Source organism: Anguilla anguilla, chromosome 4 (assembly GCF_013347855.1).
Source record: "Anguilla anguilla isolate fAngAng1 chromosome 4, fAngAng1.pri, whole genome shotgun sequence".
NCBI lineage: Eukaryota > Metazoa > Chordata > Actinopteri > Anguilliformes > Anguillidae > Anguilla > Anguilla anguilla.
Genome location: NC_049204.1, coordinates 46,823,707 through 46,839,395, shown reverse-complemented (window position 1 = coordinate 46,839,395; position 15,689 = coordinate 46,823,707). Strand labels below are relative to the sequence as shown.

The 15,689-nt window shown below is 46.4% G+C and overlaps 1 protein-coding gene across 1 annotated transcript in view; it reads left to right on the top strand.

Moving 5' to 3' along the window:
- The first annotated feature begins 286 nt into the window (after nt 1–286).
- rbm33a (RNA binding motif protein 33a) overlaps nt 287–15,689 on the top strand; it is a 50,574-nt gene continuing 35,171 nt past the window's right edge. The window contains 5 exon segments of the mRNA XM_035413582.1: nt 287–471; nt 7,729–7,804; nt 8,376–8,424; nt 10,648–10,721; nt 11,036–11,342. Of these exon segments, the coding sequence (XP_035269473.1) occupies nt 453–471; nt 7,729–7,804; nt 8,376–8,424; nt 10,648–10,721; nt 11,036–11,342 (525 nt within the window). The 5' untranslated portion in view covers nt 287–452.

Genomic DNA, 15,689 nt, shown 5'->3' with positions numbered 1-15,689 from the left:
ACAGTTGGACTTCGCATTTTCAGTAGCCTAATCTGTTAGCCTAATAAAAATGCCAAATCCTTATAGCAATTTCTGAAATTTTGATGGAGTATGTCCATAAAATAACGTTACTGCCGCAGTTTATTGCCAGAGAAAAAGATGTGAAACAAAGCTTTAACATCACTCAATCTCAATCTCAGCAAGTAGGCCAACATATTGCCCTGCGAAAGCGATCTGTGGCCCCATACAAAAGTCCCCACTGCGCAAGTGCGCATTCTCACGAATCTTCCCATGTCCCAGAGTGCATCACTGCCCACAATGACTGTCCGCCATGTTGCGATAACCTTAATGTTCCTGGTGGAAACGAAATAGTTAGCTACATAGTATCTTGTCTGATCAGTTTTGAGAAACATAACTCAATGCAGTCAACGTTTATTTGAAGGTTCTTGTGCATTCAAGACATTTCCTCTGTTATGGCTTCCAGTGTCCAAGGTATGATGTCTGTTCCTTGTGATAACTTTACCTCGCTCGCTAGCAAGCTATCTACGGAGGCGGATGTTGTTTTCTGCACATTTGAGGCCTAACCATTATGAAATCGGTGCTTTTGCATTAATGTTATTCACTGCGACTTTTCGAATGTTTCTTACTGTTGTGTCTCACTCCAAATTTGTGATGGGTTGCATATGATAATCGAAACAATTTACTGAATTTTAGAAAATATTTTCGTTTTTAAGAAGTCAACATTAGCTTGTACTGCCAGCTTTGCCATTGATGTCTACTAACACTACAGTACTAGCTAGCTTAGTATCTGTATATTTGCTAAGGCTAACCATTTTTGTTCGTACACGGTCGTTTCAGTCCTGAAGACGGATTAGTGACATTGAAGCAGCCCCTTAAACGCTCGTATCGGTAGATATCTAGACAAACTACAGTACGTTACGTTCACTAGCTACGCTTGTTCTCTCGTTGGGGTACCGCTTCGGTGGAATGATTTTGCTAGACTATCTGCATTAGCATGCAGTCGGTGCCTAAAGAACCAATCATTCATTATTACCTACGGTCACAACAGTCTTGTTGTAATGTACAAGTTATAACGTTGTGCGTGTGTGAGTTAAAATATAATCGACCGCACTTGGAATCCACCACATGTATTGTTCTTACTGGATGTTTTATGTTTATTTAGCTTGCAAACTCCTAGCAGACTTCGCTAGCGAGCTAGCAAGCTGTGTACTCCTGTGATGTATGTGAATAGCTAGCTAGCTACGTAACGAGGTGGCAAGTAAAATCTCCTGTCCCAGGAAATTTTTTTTGGCCTGCACCGCTTACACAGTTGTTCCTGACAAAAATAACGTAAAGTGCTTGAAGATAACGCAGTAATTATCTAGCTATAAATTGATAAGTCGCTAATCTAACAATCGAATTGACTTCCGTGAATAATTTCGTATGGTCGTTATTGTAGCTGCGCATACTGTTAACATTCGAAGTGTTTTGCCTAGTGGTTAGATATCAGCCGTTAGGTTCGGTAGGAGAAAATGAAAGGCCAATAACTAAACATCTCCTCATTCATTATCATAGTATATTTCTGGAGCCTTTGTAATTCTGACATTGTGCTAACTGTACTCGATTCTGGTGGGCCTGTGGGTTTTTGTTCAGTCCAATCATTCTAGTTTAATCTTTTGTACAGCTGTGTACACCCACATTGCTTCTCTCTCATATCTTCCCTTATTCAACCGCGTGTTCGTAAATGAGCCGACCAGAGGAGGATGGGTTTCCCCCTTGAGCCTGGTTCCTTCCAAGGTTTCTTCCCATCTGCCACAGGGAGTTTTTCCTTGCCACTGTTGCCTTAGGCTTGCTCCTGTGGGGGTTTAGGCCAGGGTTGTCTGTAAAGCGTATTGTGACAACCGTGTTTTGCCCATGTTCTGCAAACATTTGTAGAACTGCGAATATAAGGTTCTATCTGCATTTAGTATGTCTGAGATAGCAATTATCAGAATAGTGAAGTACCATTTTATCTATGTTCTAGAATGTCTTTTATGACTTCAGTATTTTAGTTTGTTCTGTAGGATAGACACGACTGTGCATATTCCATGTTGCTAGCAATTTTTGCACAAAAAATTAAGACAAAACGTAATTTTAGACATCATATTTCCTATCATACTCTCAGTCTTTGTTTTTCAGCTGTTGATGCTCGCTGTATAGCTCAAACAGAAGCTATCTGAAAGGTTAAATGTTGCATGTTGAATTAGAGATGACTGCCTGTTCAAGAAGGTACTACACCACAGAAGATGCCACAACCGAATGGCTCAAAAATCTAGATTTTATCATTAATTGCTGGGGAGAATGCGCTTCTGGGGCCTAGGAGTGATTTGGTTTATTTTACTCAAACCAAACCGAGTTAAGCTTGTATTAAGAGTGCTTTCGGGTTGACACAACTTTAACACCTCCATGCTTCACTGAAATGTAGGTGCATGAAGTACAACGGTTAGTTATATATATATGTGTGTGTGTGTGTGTGTGTGTGTGTGTGTGTGTGTAATATGGTAGATATGCTGTGGATTTTTAACAGTGACTGGGCAATGAGAAAAGAGAGTGGTGGCAGTTTGCCCACTGAGCTAAAGTCCCTAGCAATGCTATGGTAAAGACTAAGGCTACGTTCACACTGCAGGCAAAAGTGGCCCAAATCTGATTTCTTTGCTCATATGTGACTCAGATCTTTTTTTTCATAACAGTGTGAACAGCGCAAATCACATGGAAGCTGATCTTTTCAATTCTGATTTGGGCCACTTCCATATGTGGTCCTAAATCAGATACAGGTTTGATTTTTTGCAATGTCTGAACAGTCTGAACAGTCATATCGGAATTCATGTGACTCTTGCATCACTCTAGATAGGGAGGGCAAATCTGTCGCCAACAGTGTATGTGCGTGAGTTCGACAGTACATTTCTCACAGAAAAGTTTGTTTGTCGCCTTTTTTTAGTTCATTACAATGGTGATAGAAGTGACAATAATTAGGGTAAACGTCCCTATTAAGCCCACATACCATATAAGCCCACTTGCAACTTCTGAGTCAAATAAAAAAAAAACTACATCATTTTTTGCTGTGTGATGTTTTTTCAAATGAAGCTGCTTGTTACATAAATGACACTTTTTATTGTAAGTCAATCACATTTGTCGATATTGAGTTATCGAAGCATATGTGTGGCATGTGCCTACTGATCCCAGAAGAAGTTGCAAAAAAACTTAGGTGATTTTGGTACCCTCAGAAAATAACATTTTTTGTATATTTCTACTCATGTTTTTGGTAAGTACTCATTTGTTATCAAAATTTAAGTGATTAGTATTTTGAATGAGACATATGTTAGAATATTACCTGAATTAGAAATATTGTTTCTTTTGAAATCAAAATATGAGTTTTAGCACGCTAGCAAACAGACCACATGCTGCATAAATACAGTAGCTACATAGTATGGTTCATTGCAATGACATAAAGCATGATAAGCATGTATAGTTTATATTTTTGTATGCAGTTTATATTATTATACTGTTAAATAGACAATAAATGTGTATATTTATCTTTATTTATTTTTTTATTAACATTTTTACCTGGTGGGCTTAAAGGGGACTCTAGCAAAAAAATCACACTGTCTGGGGTGGATGTAAATGAGTATAGCTAATTACTTCTCTGCATGATCAATTTATACTTTTCATATTATGTTGGTGCACCATATATAGATTTATTTCATATAGTTGTTTTTTAATGTCATGTGAGTAGAATAAAATATTCTGTCTTTTAACCATAAATTCACTGATGTTCCCTTTAAGCCCACCTGCTCCCATTAAGCCCACTTGACTGTATTTCAATTGGGATTTTCTCCCTTTTGACCTTTAAACCATTTTCCTCCCTAATTTTGACCTCACCTGATGAATCAGCTTTATAATTCAGATAATTAATACCAATATTTAAATATCAGTGATATTGCATAGGTCAATTCATTCTGGATAGGCCTGTGTTCTATCTTAACATTAGCAAAACTTGTTTAATCTTTACTTTTCAGATGAGTTTTAGTTTAAGAAGACTAAAACACGAAAGAACTACATTTCATGTCCACGCATGATAGAAGCGCAGGTTCATCCTCTGCAAAGCAGGGCTGTAGGGACCTGGACCATTCTATTTGGGAAATCATGAGGTCATTGAAAATCTGTACAAAAACAAGATGAAAGCCATGAAAGACTTGTTAGCGTAAGACAAAGACAACCACAACGTGGGCAAAAGATTGAAACAAACAAATAAAATAAAGCTTAGACCACCCTATAACCTATGTTATGTTACACTACTAAGATGGAGCATGGAGCAAATGATAGCTTTACTAAAACGATACAAAGAGCACAGGCCTACGTTTAGTCTACGAGAAAGTAGAAATTGCAGAAATGTTGACATCTTTCTTTTTTATTTTGTTTAAGTTATAGGCTAATGATACATGAGCTTCAAGATGTTATGACTGATGTCTCCTCATAATGAACTGTATGTTTTAATGTTACTCCACAATGAACTGAATGGTTCTAAAATGTGTTTTTACAATGTTTTCAAACTACTATCCTAAATGTGATTAACATTTGAAAATAGATTAAAGTTATTGTTTAATTGTAAATTCTGAAATTGACTCATTTACTATTCTTAGAACATTAGTATTGAACCTGAAATTGTTTTTCGTTCAGTCAGTCGGTCTTCAGAAATCTTCATAAAAACACCTGCACTTTCAACCAGCTGGCTGGACCAGAAATTTTGGCCAATTTCAAATGCCAACAGCACACCATAGGATAGAGATACAGACAAAATGACAACACATATTGAAAGATGAAGTATTGAAGAGCAATTTCCACTATAGTTTTGATTTTGTTTGTAAATAGTTTTTTGGCTACATTCCAAAGAAGACATGTTGTAAGTTTAGCTTTTTCTGTGTTGACAACACAGCAAAAAGGCTGGTCATGCCTATTTCAAATGCCATTTACAGGCCATAGGATAGGAGTGGAGACAAAATGAAAATAGCTATTGAGAGCTAAGTGATTACAGATGTGAATAGAACAAGTTTGTATTGTTAAGATTTTTTAAATATATATTTATTTATCAACAAATCATGAAGTGGGCTTATTTGGAACACCCATGGGCTTAAATGGTACGTTAGGTACCCATTAAGCCCATGCCAGACTTTTGACATATTTTGACAAATTAAACAATAAAAACATTAGAAATTGGTATAAATGAATTATTGACACTTCAAATGAGAGATTAGACTTTCATTTTAACTAAAATGTTCTCACTTAAATTGGGGCACTACATTAAAAATGTCTGAAAAGCGGATTTGGTGGGCTTAATAGGGACGTTTACCCTAAGTGGTACTGTGCTGTCTGCCTTTATTGATCGGTGTACAAGGTTAATGTGAAGTAGCTAGCACAATCGGACAGCACTAAATTATAAAAATGTACTTTGAATGGTACTTGCTCAATCGAACGGTAAATGTTAAAAACATTTGATTATAGTCAGCGGCACCGAAATTTTCTGTCACATCCTCAATAAACGGCAAAAGTCCCAGTAGAAGATTAAAAATATTTTAAAGTTATATATTTTCTGAAACGTTATCAATTCCACTTTGCTACAATGAGTGAAACTAGGCAATCGGAACGTATAGTTGCTATGTAAATTTAGATGAAATCTGTTTCAGTGAAGCCATTCATGTCACGATCCCTCCACTCCTGACTCTGACTCCGCATCCACACACACCTCCATACAGAAGTAGCAGCCAGTGCTCCACAAAAAGCCATAATTGAAAATTTGGCTCTCTTTCTCCTCATCCTCATTATGATCTGCACACAAATTCACTGGCTTCTACTTCAGTGGCCTCCGCTGTTTACTTCCGTACGACAGCGTGCTACGTGTGACGTCTTTGTTATTGTTCTTTTGCGCATGCGGGTCAGTTCAGGACCGTGACCAGTTCACACTGGAATCTGATACTGGCCACATTTAAAAAATAATGTGAACAGCCAAACAAAAACATCGGATCTGAGCAATAAATCCGAATTGAGCACTAAGGCTTGCAGTGTGAACGTAGCCTACGGTCCATAGCCAAGGTACAGTAAAGAATAGAGTCCCTAGCCAAGCTACGCTAAAGATTAAAGTCCCTATCCAAAGTGCGGTTAAATCTAGTTTTCCCTAGTAAAGATGCTTCAATTGGCTTTCCATGGTAGTGTTGGTACAATTTACAATTTTCTCTAAATGATTTGTCCTTGCATTTAATTGAGTATTAGGCCTAGTACTATTTAATTTTATTATTCTTTTTTTGTGTGGCTACAGCCCATTTTACAGGAGCAGTCCCATTTAAAGGTGTCCTTTAACTCCATTTTACATATTTGGCTAACATGCCAACCTCCACTCTCTGATACAAAATGAACAAACTGACATGTTTTACTCTGATTGACATTTGGCACAAACATTTCAGTCACCCCTATTTTGGACTAAAACCAAAGCACGAGCTGCAGATAACGAGAAGTCGTTCTTGTAAGAGTCTCTCATTGAATTTCTGGCAGGAGCAGAGAAGGGCGATTCTTCCCTCCTAACGCTATTGATTTCCTACTTTAGTTTACTTAACCTGGATGTCAGTCTCCGTGCTCTTAGCCAATGTCAAGCGAATTGATTGGTTGCCATCCCTTCTCCTAGCCTGTTTATCCGTTTTGTCTTAATACAAAATGAAATTGATAATGATGCTGGTTTTGTGTTCCTGGTGAAGACCCCGCTTGCGTATAGATGTATTGTAAAATTAATTCTTAGATATTTCGGATCTTCCAATCTGGTATGTGGACTTTATTGCTTTAATCCACATTTTTTTTCTCTTCTGCACCTGTGTCACCGGTTTGCATGGATGTTTATCAGTATTCTTTGTGAATCATTGATTCATAGACCACAGATTCAGTCACACAGATAAGTGGCAAGCATAAGCGATATTGCCTGTCTTTACATTTATAATCATTTAGGAGACACCCATATTCAGAACAAGGCTTAGTACAGTCTGCAGTAAGGTTATATAAAGATCCGTTCTGTACATTGTCGTGCACAAGTGGCATAAATTGGTGTTCTTCTGGCATTATCGTCTCACTTGTTAGATGAGCTGAGCTCGTCAGTGCCTCTTGACCAGGGACACTTTCTTGGGTTTTTCCTTCTGTCGTTCTATTTAAAATAGACCAAATGAACCCAAGAGTGTGTGTGCTGTGAAATAATGATCAGGAATTTAGAAAGCGTGGATTTGTGATTTCATGACAATATTTATGGTTTTTGACACTCCACAGTTGAGTTCCCCATGCTTTTCTCATTCCATTTGCGCTCCCCACGGACCGCCAGCGCGTGCCCCGGAAAGACGGATCAGCGCCTTACACTGACCGCGTGCCGTCCGGCCCCGGCCTCCATCACGGGTCACTGCGGAAAAAACCGGCTGACCCAATTCCCCCCGTCTTCCCGCTCGGATGACAGTTTTGGAGTAGCAATCCGAAAGTTTATCGAAGAGGGCCACATTGCGCTCTGATAAATCCGGCTATCGGCGCTGGCAGAGCCGCTACCCCCTCAGTAATTACGCCGCGTCGGAGAGAGAGGCGCGCCCAGCCCCGACCGGCGGCGCGCGTTCCGCTGTCTCTCCCTGTGACATAAGCCTAATGATCCGCGCCGCAGTCAATTAACAGATTACCTGTCGGCCTGCTTTCCAGATGATGAGTTTGATGAGTATGACAAGCCGGGCGCCGAGAGGTCGCGCAGAAGAAGAGGAGAGGAGGATCTGGACAGGTATTAACTGCAGCCTCGTATTAAACATGTCCATGTCAGGGGAATGTTTTAATCTCAAACTGTGACGTGTTGCTTTTTTTTCCCCCCTCCCTCATCCCCCCCCCCCCCCCCCCTCCTCCCGCAGGCTGTTGAGATTAACCTTTGACTCCGTGCCGTTCTGTTTAAAATGAGCAATTAATAATAACGCTAGGCCCAGTTAATGGACCGTGCGGTGCCTTGGAAAGGTTCTCTTGCTTGTTTGAATTATGATGACAAAATAAATTCCAATTTAGAAATGACACCCATCACGGATAAGCTAGTCCCCTTACTTCTTCACCTAGTTTTGATTTAAGCACGCTTATCCTGTTTTGAATTTAAGTTCAGAATGTAATTCAGACAATTTGTATTAAGTATAGACTTGGGCACAACTGTCTGCATTTCTTTATTGTAATATAAAGTGAGTCTCGTTTAAGGGTTTACTAGGTGCGGCTGGCCTCAGCGGTTCTAAAGTCATTATCCACGTGCTGATATGTTTCACCCTACTGCTGCCATGCTAACCATCCGACCCCTGTTTTGTTTTGTTTACCAAAAGTGATTTGGAAGGCGACTTACTTGAAGAGGACTGGCTTACAGCCAGAAAGGTAAGGTTTCAAGTTAAGATGTCTTCCTCACCCTTACATTGCAACGGCTGGCTCTAAAATTGGCACCTGTGTCGGGGCAAAAGCAGAATTGGAATAATTCGAGACGTGTTCGCGTGACGCACGGGCGTCGCCCGGAGGAGACGTGCGGCGCCCCCTGTGCCAGGCGGCAGCGGGTCGGAGCGGGAGAGCGAGGGCTGCCCGGACCCCGGCACATCCCCCCCCCCCCCCCCCCCCCCCCCCCAGCGCTGTGTGATTGCTTTGACACCTCGTCAGACGAGCTGGCAGGACGCTGCGTCCGCTCTTCTTTGTGTCTCTATTACACGCCAGGGCCGTGCGGACAGGCCGGCTGTTGGCGCTGGCGCTGGCTGACAGGGTAATCGCTCGGGCTGCGCCTGTCTGAAGTCACGTTCGACGGTCCCTCACTTGCATTGAAAGTGATCAGCGTAAGGGGTGCTTCTAATAGTCCCGAGTCTTTTGGCTGTGCATACGTGATTCAGTCCTCCTGTGATTTTGGGCACAGCGGGTAGGAGATCGTTCTCTTTCGATTGTCCTTGAGCTGTTTCTGTGTAAGTATGGATGTAAAAATGATGCAATGGCAAATTTAGCAAAGTGTTATTTCAAGCTTGTTTCTTAATTTATGCAATTACGTATTAAGTAGCTTAACTGATATGCCCTCTCATACATTAACTGAGTTATTAAAAAACCATCTAACCAGACATGTCCATGTAATCAAACCACCGAAGGACATTTGTTTGGTGTGTTTCTTCCTGCTTGGAAAGGCTGTGTTTCCAGGCACAGTGTGTCTGAAGGAGAGCCGCGTAGCTTCCGTGGCCCTTTGTGACGGGGAGCCGCGTAGCTTCCGTGGCCCTTTGTGATGGGGAGCCGCGTAGCTTCCGTGGCCCTTTGTGATGGGGAGCCGCGTAGCTTCCGTGGCCCTTTGTGACGGGGAGCCGCGTAGCGTCCGTGGCCCTTTGTGACGGGGAGCCGCGTAGCGTCTGTGGCCCTTTGTGACGGGGAGCCGCGTAGCGTCTGTGGCCCTTTGTGATGGGGAGCCGCGTAGCTTCCGCTGCCCTTTGTGATGGGGAGCCGCGTAGCTTCCGTGTACCTTTGTGACGGGGAGCCTCGTAGCGTCCGTGGCCGGGGAGGGGCAGCGTGACGCCGCCCAGCCGTCTCCTGTGACAGGTGTTTCCTCCGCGGGGGGAACCCGACACGCTCCACCTGGCAGTGTCTGCTGCAGGACCCTGTCCCGTCCGCCTGACAGGGGGCCCAGCTGATGGGACGGGCGCATGACCGTCTTCTCTCTGCCCAAAGCTAGAACAAGCATAGCGGAGAATGCAAATGGTTTTTTATTGGGAGGGGGGCAGACAAAACCAACACCTGCCTCCCCACAGCTTGGGCAGATTGTGTGTCACATGACTATGGAACCATCAATTGGGTATGAGGCAGTGGTCTGCAACCCCGGTGTCCATCAGTTACCTTAAAGTCACCAACCAAATCTGACCCAATAAACCAGCTGTGATAACAGTGTTATCCAGTGGTTTCCAGACCTCTCCTCTGGACCCCCAGTCTGGTTGTAGGTATTTGATGTGTTCCCCCTTGGGCACTCCTGACACAAGTAATCGCCTGTGGTTAGCTGCAGCAGGTGTACAGTGCCCTGACCCGGCTGGGGTCCCGAGGCAGGGGACCGAAAAGCAGTAGACCCCACGGCTCTCCGGGACCAGGGTTCGGATCCCCCCAGTCGGCCCTCTGAGTCCTGACTCTGAGAAGCCGCGCGGCTGTGGACACACACAACTGGAGGGAGAGCGCGGTGCTGGACATCCTCCCGAGCCTCGCCCGTCCCCGGCTCAGGCCCTTAACAGCCGTAGCCGGTGCCCGTTCAGAGCTGGCGGAGCTAATGTGAAGCCAGGCGAAGCTCCTTCCGTTAGGAGCCGCTGACGCTGCGTTAGCCGCGCGCGCTAACCCAGCTGGCCCGGGCTCCGCTGGCTGGGACGCAGTGCGGGTCCAGGCCCTCGTCCAGGCCCAGTCTGATGGGAAAGTTTGTGAAAGCTGCCGCCCCTGGCCTGCGTCTTTGTGTGGGACAGCACTGGCTTTTCTGCGCCCACCAGCACACCGCTCAGCGGCTGTGGATTTCCTGCACTAGGTCCGTGCTTTTGCTGGTGGATAATGAAGTGATGTTTGGTTGGGGTGTATGTCTTTGCCGAAAGCCTGCTCCTCCTCTTACAGAACCCCTCTGATGCCTCCGATGAAGAGCTAAACGATGACCTTCTGCAGAGTGACGAGGACGAAGAAAATATCGGGTAAATATTTAAACGCAGTCCTCCTGAAGTGAACCACAAAAGCAGCTTACACGAAGCAAATCTCACTTTCCTCTCTTTTTCTTTGTGACAGAGGCCTGTGCCAGGTATACTGCCTCTAGAATGCTCTGTCTTGCCCTTAATTAACCACAAGGTGAAAATAAATGAGGGCGCTTTAATATTTTATGTTACCATTAGCTTACCGCAGAACCGAGGCCAATTAGAGCACTGTTAGGTTGTTAGTGTCACCGCTAATGTTGCTTAATGTCCCGGCTGTTGTGGGCGAAGTAAACGAATGCAGTGCTTTCCTCTCCCAGTGGACAGGCTGTATCTCTAAGCCTCAACGCCACTGCTGGACTGAGCTCCTCCTTTGGCCTCAGCGAGGAGCCCCTGGAGGACCCAGACTACTCAGGGGCCCACCAGGGCCTGGGGGAGGAGGACTACGAAGGGGGGGACGGGGCGGAGGGGTACGCGGAAGAGGGCTACGCGGATCACTACGGCGACCACAGCGCCGGGCTGGCGGAGGACCAGGCGGAGTACGTGGGGGAGCAGGCCGAGGACGGGATCTACCAGGACGAGGTGTTGGACATCGGAATCGATGAACCTTTAGATGACGAATTTCAGGTAAGTTCCCTCCGTTGTGTCACGGGACGATCGCGTTGCCTTCCTGCATCGGTTTGGGGCGGATTTCAGAGCTAGTTCAGTCTTGAGGGAGTGTGGCGGGTGGGGTGGGGTGGGGTGGGGGAGCGGGGTGAGGCGGGTGAGGGGGATGCGGGGTGGAATTAGATCTATTATTCCTCTCCGCCGGTTTGTTTATCAGTTGCCCTGACAGAGTTTGTGTTGACAGCTTGTTTGGCGGTGGGTAATGCTGTTCTGTGGGCCTCGGGCCGTGTGGAACTGTGACCTTGAGGGCTGTATCCTTGTGGAAGAAAGCTGCTTTTGTGCCGCGGAGATACGCCAATTGTCAGCGACAGCTAATGCGACAGCCTTTATCTGGCTTTAGACGAAATCTGATAAAGTCCTGCATAGGTGAAAAGATTATTGACCCTTCTAAAGACGCCTCTGCAGTCTGAAAACGTTTGAAATGATTGATGTTCTTTTTTTCTTTTCTCCATTTCTTTTCTCTTTTTTTAATAACCTCATAACAAACTGTAGCGAGAGAAAAAAAAAAAAAAGATTAACCCACAGATCCAGATGTGATGTCTAGGTTGGCTCATCTATCATTATTTTGTAAAGAGCCCCTTCTGACAAAGATGTATGGCCCTGTTTAGTATCTAAAGATAAGGGTTTGACCTTTTCCTCGGCAATGTAGGTCGAGTACTTAAAAGTCATTTTGAGAAGTATCCGTTGCGTGTAATATCTCTGTTTACAAGGTCACCCGGCCTCTCAGGCTTAAAGTTTAGTGTTTGCTGGTATTTAGAGGTAATATGTGGAACAGTCTAAGGGATTAAGCCATTTCTCCTGAGGGGCGACCTGTCCGTCTGCCATAGTGTGTTATGGGTATTTGTCTTTAATAATGCAGTGTTGGCTGTTAATCGCTCGTGGGCTGCACCTCACGCGGGCCGAACGCCCTACAAATTGACTTTGAAATATAACTAGTTTTCTCTAATTTTATTTTTTTTTTGGTTTTGCAAATGTGATGCATAATTTAGGCCATTAGGAGTTTTATCTTGCAGTAAATGAAGTGGGTGACACTGCCTTTAAGCCGAGCCATGTGTCCATGTGCAAAGCAGTGAAGCGCAGTGGCTGTAGTGGGCTGCTGTGGCAGACTGGCGTTATTTACCTGAGCGTGTGCGGTGGCTGTAGTCGGCTGATGTGGCAGACTGGCGTTATTTACCTGAGCGTGTGCGGTGGCTGTAGTCAGCTGCTGTGGCAGACTGGCGTTATTTACCTGAGCGTGTGCGGTGTCTTTAGTGGGCTGGTGTGGCAGACTGGCGTTATTTACCTGAGCGTGTGCGGTGCCTGTAGTCGGGTGGTGTGGCAGACTGGCGTTATTTACCTGAGCGTGTGCGGTGGCTGTAGTCGGCTGGTGTTATTTACCTGAGCGTGTGCGGTGTCTTTAGTCGGCTGGTGTGGCAGACTGGCGTTATTTACCTGAGCGTGTGCGGTGGCTGTAGTCAGCTGATGTGGCAGACTGGCGTTATTTACCTGAGCGTGTACGGTGGCTGTAGTCGGCTGATGTGGCAGACTGGCGTTATTTACCTGAGCGTGTGCGGTGGCTGTAGTCAGCTGGTGTGGCAGACTGGCGTTATTTACCTGAGCGTGTGCGGTGTCTTTAGTGGGCTGGTGTGGCAGACTGGCGTTATTTACCTGAGCGTGTGCGGTGGCTGTAGTCAGCTGATGTGGCAGACTGGCGTTATTTACCTGAGCGTGTGCGGTGGCTGTAGTCGGCTGATGAGGCAGACTGGCGTTATTTACCTGAGCGTGTGCGGTGTCTTAGTCAGCTGGTGTGGCAGACTGGCGTTATTTACCTGAGCGTGTGCGGTGGCTTTAGTGGGCTGGTGTGGCAGACTGGCCTTATTTACCTGAGCGTGTGCGGTGTCTTTAGTGGGCTGGTGTGGCAGACTGGCCTTATTTACCTGAGCGTGTGCGGTGTCTTTAGTGGGCTGGTGTGGCAGACTGGCGTTATTTACCTGAGCGTGTGCGGTGGCTGTAGTCAGCTGGTGTGGCAGACTGGCGTTATTTACCTGAGCGTGTGCGGTGGCTGTAGTCGGCTGGTGTGGCAGACTGGCGTTATTTACCTGAGCGTGTGCGGTGGCTGTAGTGGGCTGGTGTGGCAGACGGGCGTTATTTACCTGAGCGTGTGCGGTGGCTGTAGTCAGCTGATGTGGCAGACTGGTGTTATTTACCTGAGCGTGTGCGGTGGCTGTAGTCGGCTGATGAGGCAGACTGGCGTTATTTACCTGAGCGTGTGCGGTGGCTGTAGTCGGCTGATGAGGCAGACTGGCGTTATTTACCTGAGCGTGTGCGGTGGCTGTAGTCAGCTGGTGTGGCAGACTGGCGTTATTTACCTGAGCGTGTGCGGTGGCTGTAGTCAGCTGGTGTGGCAGACTGGCGTTATTTACCTGAGCGTGTGCGGTGGCTGTAGTCAGCTGGTGTGGCAGACTGGCGTTATTTACCTGAGCGTGTGCGGTGTCTTTAGTGGGCTGGTGTGGCAGACTGGCGTTATTTACCTGAGTGTGTGCGGTGTCTTTAGTCGGCTGGTGTGGCAGACTGGCGTTATTTACCTGAGCGTGTGCGGTGGCTTTAGTCGGCTGGTGTGGCAGACTGGCGTTATTTACCTGAGCGTGTGCGGTGGCTGTAGTCGGCTGATGTGGCAGACTGGCGTTATTTACCTGAGCGTGTGCGGTGTCTTTAGTGGGCTGGTGTGGCAGACTGGCGTTATTTACCTGAGCGTGTGCGGTGGCTGTAGTCAGCTGGTGTGGCAGACTGGCGTTATTTACCTGAGCGTGTGCGGTGGCTGTAGTCAGCTGGTGTGGCAGACTGGCGTTATTTACCTGAGCGTGTGCGGTGGCTGTAGTCAGCTGATGTGGCAGACTGGCGTTATTTACCTGAGCGTGTGCGGTGGCTGTAGTCAGCTGATGTGGCAGACTGGCGTTATTTACCTGAGCGTGTGCGGTGGCTGTAGTCAGCTGATGTGGCAGACTGGCGTTATTTACCTGAGCGTGTGCGGTGGCTGTAGTGGGCTGATGTGGCAGACTGGCGTTATTTACCTGAGCGTGTGCGGTGGCTGTAGTGGGCAGATGTGGCAGACTGGCGTTATTTACCTGAGCGTGTGCGGTGGCTGTAGTCTGCTGGTGTGGCAGACTGGCGTTATTTACCTGAGCGTGTGCGGTGGCTGTAGTCAGCTGGTGTGGCAGACTGGCGTTATTTACCTGAGCGTGTGCGGTGGCTGTAGTGGGCTGGTGTGGCAGACTGGCGTTATTTACCTGAGCGTGTGCGGTGGCTGTAGTCTGCTGGTGTGGCAGACTGGCGTTATTTACCTGAGCGTGTGCGGTGGCTGTAGTCTGCTGGTGTGGCAGACTGGCGTTATTTACCTGAGCGTGTGCGGTGGCTGTAGTGGGCTGATGTGGCAGACTGGCGTTATTTACCTGAGCGTGTGCGGTGGCTGTAGTCTGCTGGTGTGGCAGACTGGCGTTATTTACCTGAGCGTGTGCGGTGGCTGTAGTGGGCTGGTGTGGCAGACTGGCGTTATTTACCTGAGCGTGTGCGGTGGCTGTAGTGGGCTGGTGTGGCAGACTGGCGTTATTTACCTGAGCGTGTGCGGTGGCTGTAGTGGGCTGGTGTGGCAGATTGGCGTTATTTACCTGAGCGTGTGCGGTGGCTGTAGTGGGCTGGTGTGGCAGACTGGCGTTATTTACCTGAGCGTGTGCGGTGGCTGTAGTCGGCTGATGTGGCAGACTGGTGTTATTTACCTGAGCGTGTGCGGTGGCTGTAGTCGGCTGATGTGGCAGACTGGTGTTATTTACCTGAGCGTGTGCGGTGGCTGTAGTCGGCTGGTGTGGCAGACTGGCGTTATTTACCTGAACGTGTGCGGTGTCTTTAGTGGGCTGGTGTGGCAGACTGGCGTTATTTACCTGAGCGTGTGCGGTGGCTGTAGTGGGCTGATGTGGCAGACTGGCGTTATTTACCTGAGCGTGTGCGCGGTGTTCCTGGCCGTGAGACAGGAAGTGCCGTAGAACCAGGGGCGTGACCAGGCAAAGTCGCTCGACGATATTTTCACCATCACTGCGCTGGTCTGTTTATCTTGCTTTTCTGTATATCGTGTCAAATATTTACATCTCATTGAATTTCAAATGCAGCAGAGAATAATAATGAGCTGGCTGCTACTGTTATGCTAATTCAGGGGGGCTTGCTTTACCCCCTTTCTGTTTTCTTTTTTTTTTTTTGTTGCTACGTTATGTTAACCGTTTCATTCAAAAACATTTTTTTTTACTCTTCACGTTTATGAATAGCCTACGCTTTGCAACA